Below are 24,586 nucleotides of genomic sequence, written 5' to 3' on the forward strand. Positions count from 1 at the left end.
CATCTGCTCAAATGTATGAAACATCTTTTCATCTCGTCACTTTGGCGTTCTAAACAGATCCATGAACTGAAAGAATAATTGCAGGACGAATTGATTAGCAAAACAATCGTTAGTTGCAGTCTTACTTTATTTCTCCTCCATCTCTGTAAAACCTCAGTAAAAAGTCGGGTTTGAACATTTAACCTCATGATTCCATTGTTTGTTTGTTTGTTGTTTTCTGTGTTTCAGAGGCTTTTGTTACTTTAACTCTGTGGCAATCGCCGCCAAACAAGTTCTACAGAGACTCAACCTCAACAAGATACTCATCCTGGACTGGGTAAGATACTACTACTGCTACTGCTACTGCTACTGCTACTGCTACTGCTACTGCTACTGCTACTACTACTACTGCTACTGCTACTGCTACTGCTACTGCTACTACTACTACTACTAATACTACTACTACTACTGCTACTACTACTGCTACTACTACTGCTACTACTACTGCTACTGCTACTGCTACTGCTACTGCTACTGCTACTGCTACTACTACTACTACTAATACTACTACTACTACTGCTACAACTACTGCTACTACTACTGCTACTACTACTACTACTACTACTGCTACTACTACTACTACTACTACTACTACTACTACTACTGCTACTACTACTGCTACTACTACTACTACTACTACTACTACTACTACTACTACTACTCTACTACTCTACTCTCCTGTCCTCCACGTGGTATTAAAGATGTCTGAATATAATTACACAGATGTAGTAACTGCTCTGTCCTCCATCTGGGAGCAGTTTGTCTGATAACACTGTTGTTTACGACTGAACGCTGGGCCCTGAACACATCACGTTCACAAAGAACTCGTCCGTCCACGTGTGCGCAGAACGTTCGCTGTCCACGTGTGCGCAGAACGTTCTCTGTCCACGTGTGCGCAGAAAGTTCTCTGTCCACGTGTGCGCAGAACGTTCTCTGTCCACGTGCGCGCAGAATATTCTCTGTCCACGTGCGCACAGAATGTTCTCTGTCCACGTGCGCGCAGGACGTTCTCTGTCCACGTGCGCGCAGGAAGTTCTCTGTCCACGTGTGCGCACAACGTTCTCTGTCCACGTGTGCGCAGAACGTTCTCTGTCCACGTGCGCGCAGAATGTTCTCTGTCCACGTGCGCGCAGGACGTTCTCTGTCCACGTGCGCGCAGGACGTTCTCTGTCCACGTGCGCGCAGAACGTTCTCTGTCCACGTGCGCGCACAACGTTCTCTGTCCACGTGCGCGCACAACGTTCTCTGTCCACGTGTGCGCACAACGTTCTCTGTCCACGTGTGCGCAGAACGTTCTCTGTCCGCAGAATGTTCTCTGTCCACGTGCGCGCAGAACGCAGAACGTTCTCTGTCCACGTGCACGCAGAACGCAGAACGTTCTCTGTCCACGTGTGCGCAGAACGTTTCTCACTCGACTGCGAACCTCTGAGAGTTCATCGTTCACTCGCTCGTTCGCTGGAGGCCGTGTCCTTGCCTGATTCGGCTCAGATACTTTCGTGCAGGTGCTGAAGTTGTTAATGCCAAACTTGGGACGGGCCTAATTTTTTATAATGCAGTTCTGATGTTTTGTTTTGTTGTTCAGGATTTTTTTTCGCTCTGTCGGCTTTAATAAACAGCACAGCACATTGTGAACTGGGGCTGCAGTGATTATTCTGAATTATAGTGACTAGTCTATTTACTGGGGTGCCACAGGGTTGTGTCCTGGGCCCTCTGCTCTTCCCCTTTTCACACTTGACCGTATTTCCATACACCCCTTGAACACACCGGTGAAACAACAGCAGTGGGACTGGTTAAAAATAACGATCTTACGTGGATGAAAGAGACAGGGCTCGTTGGCTCTACGTCTCCTCTGAAACGATGGCTAAACGCACAAAGAAGACGGGGATTTTTGTAAAATATGGCACACGTTATGGTCCCTTGCTGAGGAAAATGGTCAAAAAAAAGTGATATCTCAATTGTTAAAAATACATTTGCTCTTTAAGTGGAAAGGCCAAGATTAAGAGGAGGGCTTTTTGTATCTGGCACTGTGGGTCCTGCAGGAGGACTATAGCTGGACGAGTCTGGCGTCTGCAATCAGGAGGCTGAAGGAGCTGAAGGAGCTGAAGGAGCTGAAGGAGCTGAAGGAGCTGAAGGACCAGTGACTTTACTGAACTGGACATAGCCTCAACATCCAAAAATAAAAATGTCTGGAGCAGAAAAATAAAAAAAGCTGACAAAGTGGTGCTCAACAAACATCTCATTTTCATAATAAACAAAAGAGTTAATGAATTAGCTTCTGAGACAAGGGGTTACCTGCTCTCCAAGTCCAGAGTGAGGGTTACTTCCTGGGGACTCATATCTCTGAGGACCTCACATGGATCAACTCCACTGCTCATGAGGCCCAACCCTGTCATTTCTTCTCTTTGCTGCCGTCCGGACGTAGTTTTAGGTGCAGTAAAACACCTGTCTAGGTGTCTAGACTGAAGGACATCTTTGTATCTAGAGCCATTCTTGAACTGAACGTGTGTGATGGGATCGTACAGGTGTCTCTTCACCACGGAAGCACGAACGAATGAAGCGGATTTAAATCATTGTAATTTATGATCATTATAATTTTCTGGACTATACAAACTCTAACATATATGCAGAGGGTATTTTATCACAAACACAGTGGCATTATTAAATCAAACTGGTAGAACAGAACAACATTTTCAGTTTTTTATCAATAATACACATTCTCTGCTGGAAGCCTTTAATCGCCGTATGTCAACCTTTGTTAAGTTAAAATATACTTCACAAGTCTTAATGTACAATAGAAATAATTGTTTGACCAGTCAGCCGATTGTTTTTAGCAGCACAAGTGTGAAATGTGGGAGAAGAGCAGGGAGGACATTCAGCAAATTGTCTGCTCTAGAAATGGCTGTCACAGCGCTGAAGCCGAGGCACAGATTCTGACATATGTGCTGTTGATTCAACCCCTAAACCACAGCACTAACGGGTTCTGTCCCTAGTATTTGCTCTTAAAACATAGACCTGTGCTGTTTAAAGTCATGTTTCACTTATGTTGTTGCACAGGACATTCACCATGGCAACGGGACTCAGGACGCTTTCTACAGTGACCCGAGGGTGCTCTACATCTCACTGCACCGATACGACCAGGGCAGGTTCTTCCCCGGCAGCGGACACCCCAATGAGGTAACTACTACTAATATTACTACTGCTGTTACTACTGCTGTTACTACTGCTATTACTGCTACTACTGCTACTGCTATTACTACTGCTGTTACTACTGCTGTTACTACTGCTGTTACTACTGCTGTTACTACTGCTATTACTACTGCTATTACTACTACTGCTGTTACTACTGCTGTTACTACTACTGCTGTTACTACTGCTGTTACTACTGCTGCTATTACTACTGCTGTTACTACTGCTATTACTGCTGTTATTACTGCTGCTATTACTACTGCTATTACTGCTGTTGTTACTGCTGCTATTACTGCTGCTGTTACTACTGCTGTTACTACTGCTATTACTGCTGTTATTACTGCTGCTGTTACTACTACTATTACTACTGCTATTATTACAGTTATTACTACTGCTATTACTACTGCTATTACTGCTGTTGTTACTGCTGCTATTACTGCTGCTGTTACTACTGCTATTACTACTGCTATTACTACTGCTATTACTACTGCTGTTACTACTGCTATTACTACTGTTATAGCAGTAGGAGGGTGGTGCAGATCTTTGGCCTCACTTCCTTCAGTCTGCCCCAGGGCAGCTGAGGCTACAGAAGTAGAGTGAATGAATCATGCCTAACATTGTAAAGTGAAACACAGACGCATTGCTCATAATATCGACCTTGTACGACCTTCACCAAACAGCAGACAGAAGTGTCTCAAGCACACGTCATTCCCTCTGCGTGTTAATAACACTTTTGAAGGACAAAAAAGGCGATGTCTAAACAGAGAAGACATAGTGTCATTTCATACAATGTGAATGGACTTTCCATGAGTGACGTGTTTGTTTCAGCTGCACCAGGCTAAACAAACTTATGTTCATCTAAATGAGGCAGCAAAATAAAACCATGAACTTTTACGTTTGTAGACAGCTATACATATATATTATATTATATATATATATATATATATATATATATATATATATATATATATATATATATATATATATATATATATATATATAACTTGTTTGCCAACGAGTAAAAACAGTCAATATCTAATGTCCAGCTCCACTTTCTAAAGTCTGCTCTAGTTTGCAACTTTTGTGGCTCTTGATAGCTACAATAACAAACATATTGCCAAACTGTTGACCGCTTCATTTTGGTGCTGTATTGTCCAGCACAACATTAGATTTAAGGAATTAGCATTAGCATTAGCATGTATGTACACTTTGGCTTTGGTGCTCTGGTGCTAAGCTAATGTTACTCTGGTTTTACTCTGGTGTTACTCTGGTGCTACGCTAATGTTACTCTGGTGTTACACTGGTGTAACTCTGGTGTTACACTGGTGTAACTCTGGTGTCACGCTGGTGTAACTCTGGTTTAATGCTGGTGTTACACTGGTGTAACTCTGGTTTAATGCTGGTGTTACACTGGTGTCACGCTGGTGTAACTCTGGTGTCACGCTGGTGTAACTCTGGTGTCACGCTGGTGTAACTCTGGTTTAATGCTGGTGTTACACTGGTGTAACTCTGGTGTCACACTGGTGTAACTCTGGTTTAATGCTGGTGTTACACTGGTGTCACGCTGGTTTAATGCTGGTGTTACACTGGTGTCACGCTGGTGTAACTCTGGTTTAATGCTGGTGTTACACTGGTGTCACGCTGGTTTAATGCTGGTGTTACACTAGTGTCACGCTGGTGTAACTCTGGTGTCACGCTGGTGTAACTCTGGTTTAATGCTGGTGTTACACTGGTGTAACTCTGGTGTCACGCTGGTGTAACTCTGGTTTAATGCTGGTGTTACACTGGTGTCACGCTGGTTTAATGCTGGTGTTACACTGGTGTCACGCTGGTGTAACTCTGGTTTAATGCTGGTGTTACACTGGTGTTACACTGGTGTAACTCTGGTTTAATGCTGGTGTTACACTGGTGTCACGCTGGTTTAATGCTGGTGTTACACTGGTGTAACTCTGGTGTCACGCTGGTGTAACTCTGGTTTAATGCTGGTGTTACACTGGTGTCACGCTGGTTTAATGCTGGTGTTACACTGGTGTCACACTGGTGTAACTCTGGTTTAATGCTGGTGTTACACTGGTGTCACGCTGGTGTAACTCTGGTGTCACGCTGGTGTAACTCTGGTGTCACGCTGGTGTAACTCTGGTTTAATGCTGGTGTTACACTGGTGTTACACTGGTGTAACTCTGGTTTAATGCTGGTGTTACACTGGTGTTACACTGGTGTAACTCTGGTTTAATGCTGGTGTTACACTGGTGTTACACTGGTGTAACTCTGGTTTAATGCTGGTGTTACACTGGTGTCACGCTGGTGTAACTCTGGTTTAATGCTGGTGTTACACTGGTGTTACACTGGTGTAACTCTGGTTTAATGCTGGTGTTACACTGGTGTCACGCTGGTTTAATGCTGGTGTTACACTGGTGTCACGCTGGTGTAACTCTGGTGTCACGCTGGTGTAACTCTGGTTTAATGCTGGTGTCACGCTGGTGTAACTCTGGTTTAATGCTTGTGTTACACTGGTGTCACGCTGGTTTAATGCTGGTGTTACACTAGTGTCACGCTGGTGTAACTCTGGTGTCACGCTGGTGTAACTCTGGTTTAATGCTGGTGTTACACTGGTGTAACTCTGGTGTCACGCTGGTGTAACTCTGGTTTAATGCTGGTGTTACACTGGTGTCACGCTGGTTTAATGCTGGTGTTACACTGGTGTCACGCTGGTGTAACTCTGGTTTAATGCTGGTGTTACACTGGTGTTACACTGGTGTAACTCTGGTTTAATGCTGGTGTTACACTGGTGTCACGCTGGTTTAATGCTGGTGTTACACTGGTGTAACTCTGGTGTCACGCTGGTGTAACTCTGGTTTAATGCTGGTGTTACACTGGTGTCACGCTGGTTTAATGCTGGTGTTACACTGGTGTCACACTGGTGTAACTCTGGTTTAATGCTGGTGTTACACTGGTGTCACGCTGGTGTAACTCTGGTGTCACGCTGGTGTAACTCTGGTGTCACGCTGGTGTAACTCTGGTTTAATGCTGGTGTTACACTGGTGTCACGCTGGTTTAATGCTGGTGTTACACTGGTGTCACGCTGGTTTAATGCTGGTGTTACACTGGTGTCACGCTGGTGTAACTCTGGTTTAATGCTTGTGTTACACTGGTGTCACGCTGGTTTAATGCTGGTGTTACACTGGTGTCACGCTGGTGTAACTCTGGTGTCACGCTGGTGTAACTCTGGTTTAATGCTGGTGTTACACTGGTGTAACTCTGGTGTCACGCTGGTGTAACTCTGGTTTAATGCTGGTGTTACACTGGTGTCACGCTGGTTTAATGCTGGTGTTACACTGGTGTCACGCTGGTGTAACTCTGGTTTAATGCTGGTGTTACACTGGTGTAACTCTGGTGTCACGCTGGTGTAACTCTGGTTTAATGCTGGTGTTACACTGGTGTCACGCTGGTTTAATGCTGGTGTTACACTGGTGTCACACTGGTGTAACTCTGGTTTAATGCTGGTGTTACACTGGTGTAACTCTGGTGTCACGCTGGTGTAACTCTGGTTTAATGCTGGTGTTACACTGGTGTAACTCTGGTGTCACGCTGGTGTAACTCTGGTTTAATGCTGGTGTTACACTGGTGTCACGCTGGTTTAATGCTGGTGTTACACTGGTGTCACGCTGGTTTAATGCTGGTGTTACACTGGTGTAACTCTGGTGTCACGCTGGTGTAACTCTGGTTTAATGCTGGTGTTACACTGGTGTCACGCTGGTTTAATGCTGGTGTTACACTGGTGTCACACTGGTGTAACTCTGGTTTAATGCTGGTGTTACACTGGTGTCACGCTGGTGTAACTCTGGTGTCACGCTGGTGTAACTCTGGTGTCACGCTGGTGTAACTCTGGTTTAATGCTGGTGTTACACTGGTGTAACTCTGGTGTCACGCTGGTGTAACTCTGGTTTAATGCTGGTGTTACACTGGTGTCACGCTGGTTTAATGCTGGTGTTACACTGGTGTCACACTGGTGTAACTCTGGTTTAATGCTGGTGTTACACTGGTGTAACTCTGGTGTCACGCTGGTGTAACTCTGGTTTAATGCTGGTGTTACACTGGTGTAACTCTGGTGTCACGCTGGTGTAACTCTGGTTTAATGCTGGTGTTACACTGGTGTCACGCTGGTTTAATGCTGGTGTTACACTGGTGTCACGCTGGTGTAACTCTGGTTTAATGCTGGTGTTACACTGGTGTAACTCTGGTGTCACGCTGGTGTAACTCTGGTTTAATGCTGGTGTTACACTGGTGTAACTCTGGTTTAATGCTGGTGTTACACTGGTGTCACGCTGGTGTAACTCTGGTTTAATGCTGGTGTTACACTGGTGTAACTCTGGTGTCACGCTGGTGTAACTCTGGTTTAATGCTGGTGTTACACTGGTGTAACTCTGGTGTCACGCTGGTGTAACTCTGGTGTCACGCTGGTGTAACTCTGGTTTAATGCTGGTGTTACACTGGTGTAACTCTGGTGTCACGCTGGTGTAACTCTGGTGTCACGCTGGTGTAACTCTGGTTTAATGCTGGTGTTACACTGGTGTAACTCTGGTGTCACGCTGGTGTAACTCTGGTTTAATGCTGGTGTTACACTGGTGTAACTCTGGTGTCACGCTGGTGTAACTCTGGTGTCACGCTGGTGTAACTCTGGTTTAATGCTGGTGTTACACTGGTGTAACTCTGGTGTCACGCTGGTGTAACTCTGGTGTCACGCTGGTGTAACTCTGGTTTAATGCTGGTGTTACACTGGTGTAACTCTGGTGTCACGCTGGTGTAACTCTGGTTTAATGCTGGTGTTACACTGGTGTAACTCTGGTGTCACGCTGGTGTAACTCTGGTTTAATGCTGGTGTTACACTGGTGTCACGCTGGTTTAATGCTGGTGTTACACTGGTGTCACGCTGGTGTAACTCTGGTTTAATGCTGGTGTTACACTGGTGTAACTCTGGTGTCACGCTGGTGTAACTCTGGTTTAATGCTGGTGTTACACTGGTGTAACTCTGGTTTAATGCTGGTGTTACACTGGTGTCACGCTGGTGTAACTCTGGTTTAATGCTGGTGTTACACTGGTGTAACTCTGGTGTCACGCTGGTGTAACTCTGGTTTAATGCTGGTGTTACACTGGTGTAACTCTGGTGTCACGCTGGTGTAACTCTGGTGTCACGCTGGTGTAACTCTGGTTTAATGCTGGTGTTACACTGGTGTAACTCTGGTGTCACGCTGGTGTAACTCTGGTTTAATGCTGGTGTTACACTGGTGTAACTCTGGTGTCACGCTGGTGTAACTCTGGTTTAATGCTGGTGTTACACTGGTGTAACTCTGGTGTCACGCTGGTGTAACTCTGGTGTCACGCTGGTGTAACTCTGGTTTAATGCTGGTGTTACACTGGTGTAACTCTGGTGTCACGCTGGTGTAACTCTGGTGTCACGCTGGTGTAACTCTGGTTTAATGCTGGTGTTACACTGGTGTAACTCTGGTGTCACGCTGGTGTAACTCTGGTTTAATGCTGGTGTTACACTGGTGTAACTCTGGTTTTACATGATTTGAGTCAGAATTTCTCAGAATGGGTTTGTGGGACCTCAGCACAGGGGACCTCCAGATCTTTGACAAAGTCACTAAAGTAAGGAATTGTAAATCAAGTGTTTTTTTGAGGCTCAGAGAAGGAGAAAACGAGCTTGTAAGAAAAACTCAAGACATGTTTTTTGATGAGGAACAAAGTTAGAATAAGATTAAAGCTTGAAAAAGTCAATTTAGCATCAAATGTATTCTATAATAGTTGATTTCTACTGTTGCACTGTGTTCACTACTGCCCCCAGTGGTCAGCACGAGTACAGTCCCGTCTCTACAAAAGCTCACACAGGACGGGCAGAAGCCTCCATTTTTGTGGAGCATAAATGACATAAATGAGCTTTAACAATTAGAGCTTTTCTAGGTGTTTTGTGCAGCATTGATACTTTAATGTTGTTTTGTGGAACAACCATTGCAATTTGTTCTTATTTATTGACCATAATAACATCTCCTGGAGAGAAGTTACGTAGTGCACCTTTGTATGACATACACAATTACTACAAATAAACACTTTTGACATCTCTTCCGCACATTTATATGTATTCATCTCACTCCTCACAATGTCTTTCTGTTCTTTTGTTTTTCCGTTCTGAGTTTATCCCTAAATGCCGACATGTGTTCAAAGTTAGATTTTCACAACAGGATGTGAATTGCCTATTTGTTTATTGAAATATACAGGAAATGACTATGGTCTCACCATAATGCCCTTATTCCTCCTCCTCCTCCTCCTCCTCCTCCTCCTCCTCCTCCTCCTCCTCCTCCTCCTCCTCCTCCTCCTCCCTCTCCTCCTCCTCCTCCCTCTCCTCCTCCCCTTCCCCCTCCTCCCCCTCCCTCCGCCCCCCTCCCCCTTAAATGGCAGGACCCCATCTGCCCCTGCAGTAATGATGCTGGGATAGTGAGTGTTTTCCCGTTAAAAAGCAGCGCTCTTGGATGTGGCGAGGCCCAGTCTGGTGCGGTAAGCCTCCAGTAAAACCAGCAGGGGGCAGCGGTGACGTCACAAGGCCAATAAACGACTCCGAGGTGGCACTCGCCGTCACAATCGGGGTCTGCGCCGCCCGCTTGTGTTTACATCCACACAGTCTCGTTTCCATCACACATTTCGAAGTGCGATAAATCTGCAACTGAAAATATCAAGAGAAATAATAATATTTGATGTATTTCATGACACAATAACCATAAAGCTAAGTAAAGATAACTCCAGTAAAGAATTTACAGAATCATTAAATGACACGAGCCGTGACACATAAAAGCAGAATGAAACTATAATCATCATGTTTTTAATAATCTGCCACTGCTGCAAAGGAAATGTCCGTTTGAACGATGTAATGATCATGTTTAGTCAGTCGGACACATACGAAGACAAGATACAGAGAAACATGAGGTCAGAGAAACATCAGGTCAGACAAACATGAGGTCAGAGAAACATGAGGTCAGAGAATCATAAGGTCAGAGAAACATAAGGTCAGAGAAACACGAGGTCAGAGAAACACGAGGTCAGAGAAACACGAGGTCAGAGAAACATGAGCTCAGTGAAACACGGACCAGAAAAACACGAGGTCAGAGAAACATCAGGTCAGAGAAACATCAGGTCAGAGAAACATGAGGTCAGAGAAACATGACGTCAGAGAAACATGACGTCAGAGAAACATGAGGTCAGAGAAACATGAGGTCAGAGAAACATGAGCTCAGTGAAACACGAGGTCAGAGAAACACGAGGTCAGAGAAACATGAGCTCAGTGAAACACGAGGTCAGAGAAACACGAGGTCAGAGAAACATCAGGTCAGAGAAACATCAGGTCAGAGAAACACGAGGTCAGAGAAACACGAGGTCAGAGAAACACGAGGTCAGAGAAACACGAGGTCAGAGAAACATTAGGTCAGAGAAACATCAGGTCAGAGAAACATGAGGTCAGAGAAACATGAGGTCAGAGAAACACGAGGTCAGAGAAACACGAGGTCAGAGAAACACGAGGTCAGAGAAACATCAGGTCAGAAAAACATCAGGTCAGAGAAACATTAGGTCAGAGAAACATCAGGTTAGAGAAACATGAGGTCAGAGAAACATCAGGTCAGAGAAACATGAGGTCAGAGAAACATCAGGTTAGAGAAACATGAGGTCAGAGAAACATCAGGTCAGAGAAACATCAGGTCAGAGAAACATGAGGTCAGAGAAACACGAGGTCAGAGAAACATTAGGGCAGAGAAACATCAGGTCAGAGAAACATGAGGTCAGAGAAACACGAGGTCAGAGAAACACGAGGTCAGAGAAACATCAGGTCAGAAAAACATCAGGTCAGAGAAACATTAGGTCAGAGAAACATCAGGTTAGAGAAACATGAGGTCAGAGAAACATCAGGTCAGAGAAACATTAGGTCAGAGAAACATCAGGTCAGAGAAACATCAGGTCAGAGAAACATCAGGTCAGAGAAACATGAGTTCAGAGAAACATCAGGTCAGAGAAACATCAGGTCAGAGAAACATCAGGTCAGCTGACGTTATGTGTCTCTAAAACTGAACGTTATGAAACTTTAACTGAAATAAATTATTAATTATTATTAATTAATAGTAAGTCTATAAATCAGGACAGTTCTGCCTCACAAACTTTACACAGTTTTTGCTGCTAAAGGTTTATTTTGGACGATCAGGCACGTTTGGTTTAAGTTAAGGCCTCCACAGAACGGTTCTGGTCCGGATGGACTGTAGCCTCCTGCCTGAGGGGAGTGGCCTCCTGCCTGAGGGGAGTGGCCTCCTGCCTGAGGGGAGTGGCCTCCTGCCTGAGGGGAGTGGGCTCCTGCCTGAGGGGAGTGGGCTCCTGCCTGAGGGGAGTGGCCTCCTGCCTGAGGGGAGTGGCTCAAATAGTCCATGTCCAGGGTGAGAAAGGTCGGCTGTGATCCGACCTGCTCGTCCCAGAGCCCTGGAGACGTACAGGTCCTGCAGAGATGGAAGTCTGCAGCCGGTCACCTTCTCAGCAGAGGGCGCTGTAGTCTCTGTTTCTCCCTGGTTGTGACTCCAGCGTACCATATGGTGATGGAGGTGATGGAGGAGGTGAGGATGGACTCAATGATGGCCGTGTAGAACTGCACCATCATCTGCATTGGAAGCTTTGCTTTCCTCAGCTGCTGCAGGAAGTACATCCTCTGCTGGGCCTTCTTGATGAGGGAGCTGATGGTGGCTCCCACTTGAGGTCCTGGTGATGGTGGTGCCGAGAAAGCGAAGGAATTCCACGGTGGTGATGGGGGGCTGTGACTTTCGTTGCGTTGAACTCCAGGTTGTTACCGCCGCACCAGGACACCAGCCGCTCCACCTCCCACCTGTAGAGACTCATCCCCGTCCCAGATGAGCCTGATGAGGGTGGTGTCATGGCAATGAGGGTGGTGTCGTCCGCAAACTTAATTCGTTTTACAGAGTCGTGGCTGGAGGTGCAGCAGTTTGTTTCCAGGGAGAGGAGCAGGGGAGAAAGTACACAGCCCTGTGGAGCACCTGTGCTGATAGTCCCAGTGTCTGAGACATTCTTCACCAGCCGCACGCACTGCCTCCGATCCATCAGGAAGTCGGCGCCAGAGTCGACGCTCCTCCTGCAGGTGGAGTCGGCGCTCCCCCTGCAGGTGGAGTCGGCGCTCCCCCTGCAGGTGGAGTCCTGCAGGTGGAGCAGAGCAGGGAGGATGGTGTTGAATGCAGAGCTGAAGTTCACAAACAGGATCCTGGCGTAGGTTCCCGGGAGTCCAGATGCTGAAGAAGAAGTGGAGTGCCAGGTTGATGGTGTCGTCCACAGACCTGTTGGCTCTGTAGGAGAACTGCAGGGAAAGTGCAGATTTCTGAACATGTGCAGTAGAGGATTCTCCCCCCCCCCCCTCTCTCTCCCCTCTCTCCCCCCTCTCTCCCCCTCTCGTCCCCCGGTTCGTCCTGGTGCCAGACCCTGTCAGTCAAACCCAGTGTGAACCCTGCTCTCGACAGCCTGAGTGATGGAAGGGGCGGGGCCGGCGTGAACTACAAAGAGACAGGCCGAGGTCCAGGCCCCGGGTCGGTCCAAGCTCCCGACACGCTCGGGGAGGGGCAGGGCCAAACGCTCGGGGAGGCGCAGGGGCCAAAAGCAGAGGCTCCGAGCTCTCAGCGCCTCCGTCCTCTGATCTGAGGCCATCGCACCTTCTTTAAAACGCCCTGATTTGAGTTTACTTTACTTTAGTTTAGTTTATTTTACTTTCTTTACTTTGTTCTTCCAGCTCTGACCTGGAACGTGCTGCAAACATCAAATGAACATTGGGATTTTAGAGTTTCTAACACACAAAGTGGCGTGTCGGCACTAAATGTGAAACACACGGGGAGAACAACACGATGAACAGATCGAGCAGATATTTGAATGGCCTTTTTTGTTTGCTCTCTTTTCATGGTGTTGAAATATTGAGTTAAAGTGGTCGTCCACCTTTTATGTTTTGCCGTTTTGCTTTATGACAATGACGTATCAGGAACGTCAGGAAAATGCATGAAAATGAGACACAGATTGTGAATTAAATCAGAATTAGGGATAAAAACATTGATTTTTTTTGTACTTTTTGATGGTTTTATTCACTTTTATTACAGCTTGAGCAATATTTGGCCCTGCTCATCCCTGAGACCCCGATAAACACATGCAAAATGGGTGTTTTTCCCACTTTTTGTTGTTACTTTTATATTATTATGGTCTTATTATCTTATTACACGGTTTAAGCACAAAAACAGAATCAGCCGTTGAATTGAACTCAAGAAATTCCTGAGTTTTTTTTTGGGAATATTTCCGTGTTCAACTGGTCCGAACACAAACCTCTGACCTCTGACCTCACGCCGAGCTCGACCTTCACCGTCTCGAACCGTCGAACTCTCGGTGACGTGTTTGTGTCGCGCCGTGATTTACTGCGAAATCTGTGACAAATGAGTTCAGCCTCGGAATCCTGCGCCGAGTGTGGCTTTTTTAATGTCATCTTTACTTCATTAACGTCATAAACAGTTCCACGTGCGGTGTCTGGGCCGGGGGCGGGGCCAGGGCCAGGGGGCGGGGCCGGGGGCGGGGCTCTGACTCTGCTGTGGTGTAAGAATGAGAAACGAGGGCTTTATAACTCACTGGATTCACTGTTTTGGAAAGAAACATTTACACATTTATGATCCACAGTTAATCTCACAGTTTAGGCATTTTTAACTCATCTTTGGAGTTGAATAAATGTCACCACGAGACTAATATCATAACCGACAAATGCATTATGGAAAAAATTACCTCAGGACTCAACTTGAAAATAGACAAATTTGAAAAAAAAAGAAAAAGAAAGGACAAAATTGGACAATTATTCTGAACTTAATCCTCTAATTCTTCTTCTTTTTTTTTGTTTGTTGATGCCACGCCCTTATTTTCTACTTTTATTCCTTTACTCTACTTATGTTTTTCTGGTCCAGCTCATGTTTTTTTGTGTGTTTTCATTTTTCTGTTGTTGTGTTGTATTTTTTCTTAAATGTTCTAATAAAATAGATGAAATAGCAAAAAAAATAATACAAATGGCACTACTTTCTGAAGATAATGTGAAAAAACAACATTACCGTATTTTCCGGAGCATAAGTCGCACCAGCCAAAAAATGCATAATAGAGAAGAAAAAAACACATGTAAATATAGAGGGAGGGATTACACCGACACATGTAAATATAAGTATATAAGTATAAATATAAGTATAAGTCGCACTCCGGCCAAAACTATGAAAAAAGGTGCGACTTATAGTTCGGAAAATACGGTATATTTTAATATTTTGGATTATGACAAAAAGAAAAGTATAATTTCTACACTTAAACCACATTTTAACCTGGACTAAATCAGATCTAAACCAGGACTAAACAGGGACTGAAACGAGGTTTAAAGTACTTGGGTTGGTCCTGATCTAGTCCTAGTTTCAGTGTGAACGCACCCTTAAACTAGACTAAACCAGTAATGCTCATTTTACTGGTTTAGTCCTGGTTTAGAGCTGGTTTAGTCCTGGTTTAGAGCTGGTTTAGTCCTGGTTTAGAGCTGGTTTAGTCCTGGTTTAGTCCAGGTTTAGTCCTGGTTTAGACCTGGTTTAGTCCTGGTTTAGACCTGGTTTAGTCCTGATTTAGAGCTGGTTTAGAGCTGGTTTAGTCCTGGTTTAGACCTGGTTTAGACCTTAAACTAGACTAAACCAGGCTTAGATCAGGCCTGAACAAAACCAGTAAAAATGCTCTTGTTAAACTGAGTGTTGTTGTGTTGAAGGTGTGTTGTTGTGTTGAAGGTGTGTTGTTGTGTTGAAGGTGTGTTGTTGTGTTGAAGGTGTGTTGTTGTGTTGAAGGTGTGTTGTTGTGTTGAAGGCGTGTTGTTGTGTTGAAGGTGTGTTGTTGTGTTAGAGGTGTGTTGTTGTGTTGAAGGTGTGTTGTTGTGTTGTTGTGTTGAAAGTGTGTTGTTGTGTTGTTGTGTTGAAGGCGTGTTGTTGTGTTGAAGGTGTGTTGTTGTGTTGAAGGTGTGTTGTTGTGTTGAAGGCGTGTTGTTGTGTTAGAGGTGTGTTGTTGTGTTATAGGTGTGTTGTTGTGTTGAAGGTGTGTTGTTGTGTTGCTGTGTTGAAGGTGTGTTGTTGTGTTATAGGTGTGTTGTTTTGTTGATGTTGTGTTGTTGTGTTGAAGGTGTGTTGTTGTGTTGTTGTGTTGAAGGTGTGTTGTTGTGTTATAGGTGTGTTGTTGTGTTGAAGGTGTGTTGTTGTGTTGTTGTGTTGAAAGTGTGTTGTTGTGTTGAAGGTGTGTTGTTGTGTTGAAGGTGTGTTGTTGTGTTGAAGGCGTGTTGTTGTGTTAGAGGTGTGTTGTTGTGTTATAGGTGTGTTGTTGTGTTGAAGGCGTGTTGTTGTGTTAGAGGTGTGTTGTTGTGTTATAGGTGTGTTGTTGTGTTGAAGGTGTGTTGTTGTGTTGCTGTGTTGAAGGTGTGTTGTTGTGTTATAGGTGTGTTGTTTTGTTGATGTTGTGTTGTTGTGTTGAAGGTGTGTTGTTGTGTTGAAGGTGTGTTGTTGTGTTGTTGTGTTGAAGGTGTGTTGTTGTGTTATAGGTGTGTTGTTGTGTTGAAGGTGTGTTGTTGTGTTGTTGTGTTGAAAGTGTGTTGTTGTGTTGAAAGTGTGTTGTTGTGTTGAAGGTCGGGGCAGGAGCCGGAGAAGGTTTCAACGTGAACGTGGCCTGGACCGGAGGACTGGACGCCCCGATGGGAGACGTAGAGTACCTCGCCGCTTTCAGGTAAAAACATGAAACCAAAAACACTAAAGGGACTGGACCCACGACCCACCGAGAGCTGTGTCCCTCTGTGATGTCATCAGTGTGCGACACAGAGACAATTTAAACCATGGTTGGACTAAATAAAGGTGTTTTATGGTATTATTGTGTGTCAGATCAGAACTGTTGTGTCATTTAGGTGGCGTTTGGCTCTTGTTTACAGTCTGGTTGCTAGGTAACAGCTGTGGAATGACCTCTACCTATGTCATATTTGTGCTTTTGTCCAACCAGGAAGTACAATTATAAACTTCAAACATAAGAAAAACAGATAAGTAAGGTCTCACTTTTATCTAACTTTTATCTCACTTTTATCTCACTTTTATTTCACGTTTGTCTAACTTTTGTCTCACTTTTATCTCAAAGGTTTAAAGGCCAATGACAATAGAAATAATGCATCATATTTGTCCTTTAAAAATCATGCTTCGACTAGAGAAGTATTACATTAAAACATTCTGAACGTTTCCAACTGAGATGTTTTCACTTCCATCCGGAAATCATTTTCAATCTAAAGGCACTGATACTCTGCACCACTGACTTTTGCCTCTTTCTTTTCGGTACTCTTTTCTTTCTCTTTCTTTTCTGTACTTTCGTTCTTTCAAGTGGACAAAAGTCTTGAAGTCAAAGTCAAAAGCCCCGTTTCTCCGGCTTTTATTTGTGTTGAACTCATTTGCTGGTGAGATTGGCAGCTCTGACTCAATAAATATAGAAACTTCTGGAACAAGGTGCTCTGAGGTAGAGGGGCGTCGCCCTAAGGGAGGAGTTACAGCCCTGAAGGTGGACGACTGATTGTGAACCAGAGCTTGAGTGACGTCTGAGTGGATTCTTTAGTTTCACGACTACGATACCGTGTAAAGACGAGTTATTTGTGCGTTGGACCTCATTGTCTGACGTCAGCAGGATTCATAACTCCAGATACATTTGTGAGGGAACGTTATTCTTAACAAGCCGTTAAAGGTGTTAAAGGTGTTAAAGGTGTTAAAGGTGCACTATGTAACTGCACTTGTCTCATAGAGATGTTAGTGCGATCCACCCTCTATGTGTGAAGGAGACGTTTCACACGTCTTTCATTCTGCTGCTGTCAGACTCTACAACAAACACTGAGCCCTGAACATGTGCAATACTGACTTAACCATGTGCAATACTGACTTAACCATGTGCAATACTGACTTAACCATGTGCAATACTGACTTAACCATGTGTAATACTGACTTAACCATGTGCAATACTGGCTTAACCATGTGCAATACAGACTTAACCATGTGCAATTACTGTCGTACTCACATGCAATAATGTCACATTCATGTGCATATAACTGATGTAAAGAGTGTTTATTTTACCATTATTATTAGTATGATTTTGTCTTACGTTAGCTGTTTTTATTTTATTTTATCTTTATTTTTCCCCTCCATTCCTTATTAGAAAATGAGAGGTTTTGTCTATAGGGGTTTTTGTTTATAAGAGTTTTGTTTATAAGAGTTCTTCTATTAAGAGTGTTTTTAAACTTCCTATAAGTTATCTGTCCTTTTCCTCTGTATCTACTGCGTTGTAACAATGAAATTTCCCCATGTGTGGACAATAAAGTAATATCTTATCTTATCTTTAAAGTGCATAGTGCCCCTTTAAAGTGCATAGTGCCCCTTTAAAGTGCATAGTGCCCCTTTAAAGTGACATAGTCCCCCTTTAAAGTGCATAGTGCCCCTTTAAAGTGACATAGTGCCCCTTTAAAGTGCATAGTGCCTCTTTAAAGTGAGATAGTGCCCCTTTAAAGTGAGATAGTGCCCCTTTAAAGTGAGATAGTGCCCCTTTAAAGTAACATAGTCCCCCTTTAAAGTGCATAGTTGTTGTTGTTGTTGTTGTTGTTTTATGGCGGTTGGCATCCAATTGTTGCATTACCGCCAGACTTTATTCCTCAGACTTTGTCGTAGTCCTCAGACTGTCGTAGTCCGTAAAAGTACACCTTCCATTGCTTTGGTGTTACAAAGCCCATGAGGTCATGATATGTCTTTGTGACTAGAATAGTTGTTGTTGTTTCAGAGACCAACCAGTCTGGCGGTAATGCAACACTCGGATGCCAACCGCCATAAAACAACAACAACAACAACAACAACAACCGGCTTTATTCCAGGGAGACTCTTCTTCATCTTCCCCTCCTTCTTTGACGTTCGGTGCTTCCACCGTACAGCTTTATTCTTTAGGCTTCATTCTATAGGCTTTAATATTTCCACTGATGTCGCTGCTTGGTAGCCGTGCGTCTACGAGACTGGACGAGGACAGGAGACCACCCCCACCCCCACCTCGCCACTCCGATCACCCCGACTCCCCAAAAGCAGACCCCCATCACTCCGACCCCCTACATAGTGCCTCTTTAAAGTGAGATAGTGCCCCTTTAAAATGACATAGTGCCCCTTTAAAGTGACACAGTTCCCCTTTGAAGTGCATAGTGCCCCTTTAAAGTGACACAGTGCCCCTTTAAAGTGCATAGTGCCCCTTTAAAGTGACACAGTGCCCCTTTGAAGTGCATAGTGCCCCTTTAAAGTGACACAGTGCCCCTTTAAAGTGCATAGTGCCCCTTTAAAGTGACACAGTGCCCCTTTAAAGTGCATAGTGCCCCTTTAAAGTGACATAGTTATAGTGCCCCTTTAAAGTGACATAGTGCCCCTTTAAAGTGACAGTGCCCATTTAAAGTGACACAGTGCCCCTTCAAAGTGACATAGTGCCCCTTTAAAGTGACACAGTGCCCCTTCAAAGTGACATAGTGCCCCTTTAAAGTGACATAGTGCCCCTTTAAAGTGCATAGTGTCCCTTTAAAGTGACATAGTGTCCCTTTAAAGTGACATAGTGCCCCTTTAAAGTGACATAGTGTCCCTTTAAAGTGACATAGTGCCCCTTTAAAGTGGGATATGGGCCTGTGAGTCATGGCTCCAGAGACAAGAGTGTAAGTATGTCTGTTTTATAAAATGTGCTGATGAAATGATGAGTGGATGTTTTGTAATCGAGTTTGACGTGATTTACTCTCCAGCGTCTGCGTGTTTGGAGGCGGAGCCAAAGTGTGGTTTTACTTTTGTGACACTTTTACTTCAGTTTATAAGAGTAAAAACATTCACTCATTCTTCAGCTTTTTGAACAGTTTTGACGTTTCTTATTTCAACATTTAAATTATTTTGTTTTTATGGAAAAACAACTTAAACCAGAATTAAGTCACATTTTCAGCGTATAAACGTCTTTGTAAGTCCCTGTGATGGTGAATATGTACTTCCTGGTTGTTTGTGTCTGTCGTCGCCCCCTGGTGTCCCGAGGTGGAAAACCTAAAGACACTTCTCCTAAGAAACCCTGGCTCTTTTTGATATTTGGCAACGTTAAATATTTTATGCGATTCTACCGTCTTATTATGATAACGAAAGAATGAAAAGTTAGAAAAAAGTTTTTGCATCTATTTTCTGACAATGTATGTCACAAAGGAGCTGCAGGGGGCGCTCTATCGCGCTGACCCTGTGCTATTGCACTGAGGAGTGAAGCAGGTCAAACGAGCCTAACGAGGCAGTCATGTCGGTCAGGTGTCGGTCAGGTGTCGGTCAGGTATCGGTCAGGTGTCGGTCAGGTGTTGGTCAGGTGTCGGGCAGGTGTCGGTCAGGTGTCGGGCAGGTATCGGTCAGGTGTCGGTCAGATGTTGGTCAGGTGTCGGTCAGGTGTCGGTCAGGTATCGGTCAGGTGTCGGGCAGGTGTCGGTCAGGTGTCGGGCAGGTGTCGGTCAGGTGTCGGGCAGGTGTCGGTCAGGTATCGGTCAGGTATCGGTCAGGTGTCGGTCAGGTGTCGGGCAGGTGTCGGTCAGGTGTCGGTCAGGTGTCGGTCAGGTGTCGGGCAGGTGTTGGTCAGGTGTCGGGCAGGTGTCGGTCAGGTGTCGGGCAGGTGTCGGTCAGGTATCGGTCAGGTATCGGTCAGGTGTCGGTCAGGTGTCGGGCAGGTGTAGGTCAGGTGTCGGTCAGGTGTCGGGCAGGTGTCGGTCAGGTGTCGGTCAGATATCGGTTGCAGTAGATTTTAAAATGATGATATCGATATCAGTGAATATCGGTTGTTGGCTGTAAATATCTATTTCGGACCAAAAGTCCAGAGATTAAATTGTGAAATCCCTGTGAATATGAATTATTAACTACATTTTATTAAAAAAAATGATAAACAAGAGGACATGTGTGTCCTCTTGTTTGTTTGTTGTATGTTGTGTGTCTTGTTGCATTTTGTATGTTGTGTGTCCTGTTGTGTGTTGTGTGTCCTGCTGCGTGTCCTGTTGTCCTGCTGCGTGTCCTGTTGTGTGTTGTGTGTCCTGTTGTGTGTCCTGTTGCATGTCCTGCTGCGTGTTGCGCTTATTGTTGTGTCTTGTGTGTCCTGTTGTGTGTCCTGTTGCGTATTATGTGTCCTGCTTCTTGTTGTATGTTGTATGTTGTGTGTTGTGTGTGCTGTTGTGTGTCCTGTTGCGTATTACGTGTCCTGCTTCTTGTTGTATGTTGTATGTTGTGTGTTGTGTGTGCTGTTGCGTGTTCTGTTGCGTGTCCTGCTGCATTTCCTGTTGTGTGTTCTGTGTCCTGTTGCATGTCCTGCTCCATGTCCTGTTGCGTGTTCTGTTGCGTGTCCTGTTGTGTGTTGCGTGTCCTGTTGCGTGTTGTGTGTCCTGTTGCGTGTTCTGTTGTGTGTTGTGTGTCCTGTTGCGTGTCCAGTTGTGTGTTACATAACATGTTGCGTGTTATGTGTCCTGTTGTGTGTTGTGTGTCCTGTTTTGTCTCCTGTTGTGTGTTGCGTGTCCTGTTGTGTGTTGCGTGTCCTGTTGCATGTTGTGTGTTCTGTTGTGTGTTGTGTGTCCTGTTGCGTGGCCTGTTGCGTGTTGCATGTCCTGTTGTGTGTTGCGTGTCCTGTTGTGTGTTGCGTGTCCTGTTGCGTGTTGTGTGTCCTGTTGCGTGTCCTGTTGTGTGTAGTGTGTCCTCTTGCGTGTTGTGTGTCCTGTTGTGTGTTGTGTGTCCTGTTGGGTGTCCTGTTGCATGTTGCGTGTCCTGTTGTGTGTTGTGTGTCCTGTTGCGTGTTGCATGTCCTGTTGTGTGTTGTGTGTCCTGTTGCGTGTCCTGTTGCATGCTGTGTGTCCTGTTGCATGGCCTGTTGCGTGTTGTGTGTCCTGTTGCGTGTCCTGTTGCATGTCCTGTTGTGTGTTGTGTGTCCTGTTGCGTGTCCTGTTGCATGGCCTCTTGCGTGTTGCATGTCCTGTTGTGTGTTGTGTGTCCTGTTGCATGTCCTGTTGTGTGTTGTGTGTCCTGTTGCGTGTCCTGTTGCATGTTGTGTGTCCTGTTGCATGGCCTGTTGCGTGTTGCATGGCCTGTTGTGTGTTGCGTGTCCTGTTGTGTGTTGCGTGTCCCGTTGTGTGTTGCATGTCCTGTAGTGTGTTGTGTGTCCTGTTGCGTGTCCTGTTGCATGTCTGTTCGGACCAAAAGTCCAGAGATTAAATTGTGAAATCCCTGTGAATATGAATTATTAACTACATTTTATTAAAAAAAATGATAAACAAGAGGACATGTGTGTCCTCTTGTTTGTTTGTTGTATGTTGTGTGTCTTGTTGCATTTTGTATGTTGTGTGTCCTGTTGTGTGTTGTGTGTCCTGCTGCGTGTCCTGTTGTCCTGCTGCGTGTCCTGTTGTGTGTTGTGTGTCCTGTTGTGTGTCCTGTTGCATGTCCTGCTGCGTGTTGCGCTTATTGTTGTGTCTTGTGTGTCCTGTTGTGTGTCCTGTTGCGTATTATGTGTCCTGCTTCTTGTTGTATGTTGTATGTTGTGTGTTGTGTGTGCTGTTGTGTGTCCTGTTGCGTATTACGTGTCCTGCTTCTTGTTGTATGTTGTATGTTGTGTGTTGTGTGTGCTGTTGCGTGTTCTGTTGCGTGTCCTGCTGCATTTCCTGTTGTGTGTTCTGTGTCCTGTTGCATGTCCTGCTCCATGTCCTGTTGCGTGTTCTGTTGCGTGTCCTGTTGTGTGTTGCGTGTCCTGTTGCGTGTTGTGTGTCCTGTTGCGTGTTCTGTTGTGTGTTGTGTGTCCTGTTGCGTGTCCAGTTGTGTGTTACATAACATGTTGCGTGTTATGTGTCCTGTTGTGTGTTGTGTGTCCTGTTTTGTCTCCTGTTGTGTGTTGCGTGTCCTGTTGTGTGTTGCGTGTCCTGTTGCATGTTGTGTGTTCTGTTGTGTGTTGTGTGTCCTGTTGCGTGGCCTGTTGCGTGTTGCATGTCCTGTTGTGTGTTGCGTGTCCTGTTGTGTGTTGCGTGTCCTGTTGCGTGTTGTGTGTCCTGTTGCGTGTCCTGTTGTGTGTAGTGTGTCCTCTTGCGTGTTGTGTGTCCTGTTGTGTGTTGTGTGTCCTGTTGGGTGTCCTGTTGCATGTTGCGTGTCCTGTTGTGTGTTGTGTGTCCTGTTGCGTGTTGCATGTCCTGTTGTGTGTTGTGTGTCCTGTTGCGTGTCCTGTTGCATGCTGTGTGTCCTGTTGCATGGCCTGTTGCGTGTTGTGTGTCCTGTTGCGTGTCCTGTTGCATGTCCTGTTGTGTGTTGTGTGTCCTGTTGCGTGTCCTGTTGCATGGCCTCTTGCGTGTTGCATGTCCTGTTGTGTGTTGTGTGTCCTGTTGCATGTCCTGTTGTGTGTTGTGTGTCCTGTTGCGTGTCCTGTTGCATGTTGTGTGTCCTGTTGCATGGCCTGTTGCGTGTTGCATGGCCTGTTGTGTGTTGCGTGTCCTGTTGTGTGTTGCGTGTCCCGTTGTGTGTTGCATGTCCTGTAGTGTGTTGTGTGTCCTGTTGCGTGTCCTGTTGCATGTCTGTTGTGTGTTGTGTGTCCTGTTGCGTGTCCTGTTGCATGGCCTCTTGCGTGTTGCATGTCCTGTTGTGTGTTGTGTGTCCTGTTACGTGTCCTGTTGCATGTTGTGTGTCCTGTTGCGTGTCCTGTTGCATGTTGTGTGTCCTGTTGCATGGCCTGTTGCGTGTTGCATAGCCTGTTGTGTGTTGCGTGTCCTGTTGTGTGTTGCGTGTCCTGTTGTGTGTTGCATGTCCTGTTGTGTGTTGTGTGTCCTGTTGTGTACTCGCTCCTCTCGTTGCGTGTTTTCGGCTCAGTTCAAAGCGTCGGTGGCGTCTGGTTCTTGTTACGCACTCGTCGTTCTTCTCACGTCACTGACACAACCATCTGGGACCCATTCTGTCTAATTACCCAGCAGCCTTAGAGGCCCCCCCTCTCTCTCCTCTTTCTTCCCTCTCTCACCCCTCTCTCCCCCTCTCTCTCCCCCTTCTTTCTCTCTCTCCCCTCATACTCCTCTCTATCTCTTTCTCTCTCTCTGCTCTCGGTCCCCTCTTTCTCTCCTCTTTCTTCCACCTCTCTCCCCTCCCTCTCTCCGGTGAGATTCCTCTCTTTTTCTCTCCCCCTCTCTCCTCCTCTCTCCCCCTCTCTCTCCCCCTCTCCCCCCTCTCCCTCTCTCTCCGGTCATATTCCTCTCTCCTCTTTCTCTCCTCTCTCCCCCCTCTCTCTCCCCCCTCTCTCTCTCTCTCTTTACCCGGGGCCACGTGGCTGTGAGTCTGGACACATGAAGAGAAAGTGATGTTAGTCAAATGTGTTTTCATCGGCACAAACGCTGTATAAAGTCGATTCGTGTTGTTTTTGTGTCTTTGAGCGCGACACTTTGGGCTCTGTGAAAGTGTCGGGAGTCGACTAAACGAGGACGTGACGCAGACAAAATCTCGTCAGAATGTCCAAAATTACAGAACGGAGACAATAAATCAAACACTTTCAATGATTGACCAGCATCAGGTCTGAAAAGTCATGATTTTTTGATAAATAAATAAATAAAAATAAACAAAAGCAGTAAAACTCAGTGTTATTGTGTTTGAAGCAGCTCTGACGTCACTCACATGTTTCTGAGGCTAAACCACCTGATGGTTCATGTTTTGTGATATTCTGAGCTTAATCCCAGTTTCTCCAGTGAAATCACATCATGTTCCACTTTAGTGTCTGTTCAAAGTGCTCGACAGAACCAAAGTGCTCGACAGAACCAAAGTGCTCGACAGAACCAAAGTGCTCGACAGAACCAAAGTGCAAGACACAACCAAAGTGCAAGACACAACCAAAGTGCTCGACAGAACCAAAGTGCTCGACAGAACCAAAGTGCACGACAGAACCAAAGTGCTCGACACGACAGAACCAAAGTGCACGACAGAACCAAAGTGCTCGACAGAACCAAAGTGCACGACAGAACCAAAGTGCTCGACAGAACCAAAGTGCACGACAGAACCAAAGTGCTCGACAGAACCAAAGTGCTCGACAGAACCAAAGTGCATGACAGAACCAAAGTGCACGACAGAACCAAAGTGCTCGACAGAACCAAAGTGCATGACAGAACCAAAGTGCTCGACATAACCAAAGTGCACGACACGACAGAACCAAAGTGCTCGACAGAACCAAAGTGCATGACAGAACCAAAGTGCTCGACAGAACC

General features: G+C 45.5%; 1 protein-coding gene across 1 annotated transcript in view; it reads left to right on the plus strand.

The window, feature by feature from the left end:
• LOC140366259 (histone deacetylase 7-like) overlaps positions 1–24,586 on the plus strand; it is a 50,237-nt gene that overhangs the window by 18,187 nt on the left and 7,464 nt on the right. The window contains exons 17-19 of the mRNA XM_072452926.1: positions 229–316; positions 3,094–3,213; positions 15,965–16,062. Of these exons, the coding sequence (XP_072309027.1) occupies positions 229–316; positions 3,094–3,213; positions 15,965–16,062 (306 nt within the window). The remainder of the gene's footprint in view (positions 1–228; positions 317–3,093; positions 3,214–15,964; positions 16,063–24,586) is intronic.

The sequence above is a fragment of the Eucyclogobius newberryi genome, unplaced genomic scaffold (assembly GCF_026437365.1).
Source record: "Eucyclogobius newberryi isolate DKJ021-1_F unplaced genomic scaffold, fEucNew1.0.hap1 SCAF_19, whole genome shotgun sequence".
NCBI classification, from domain to species: Eukaryota; Metazoa; Chordata; class Actinopteri; order Gobiiformes; family Gobiidae; genus Eucyclogobius; species Eucyclogobius newberryi.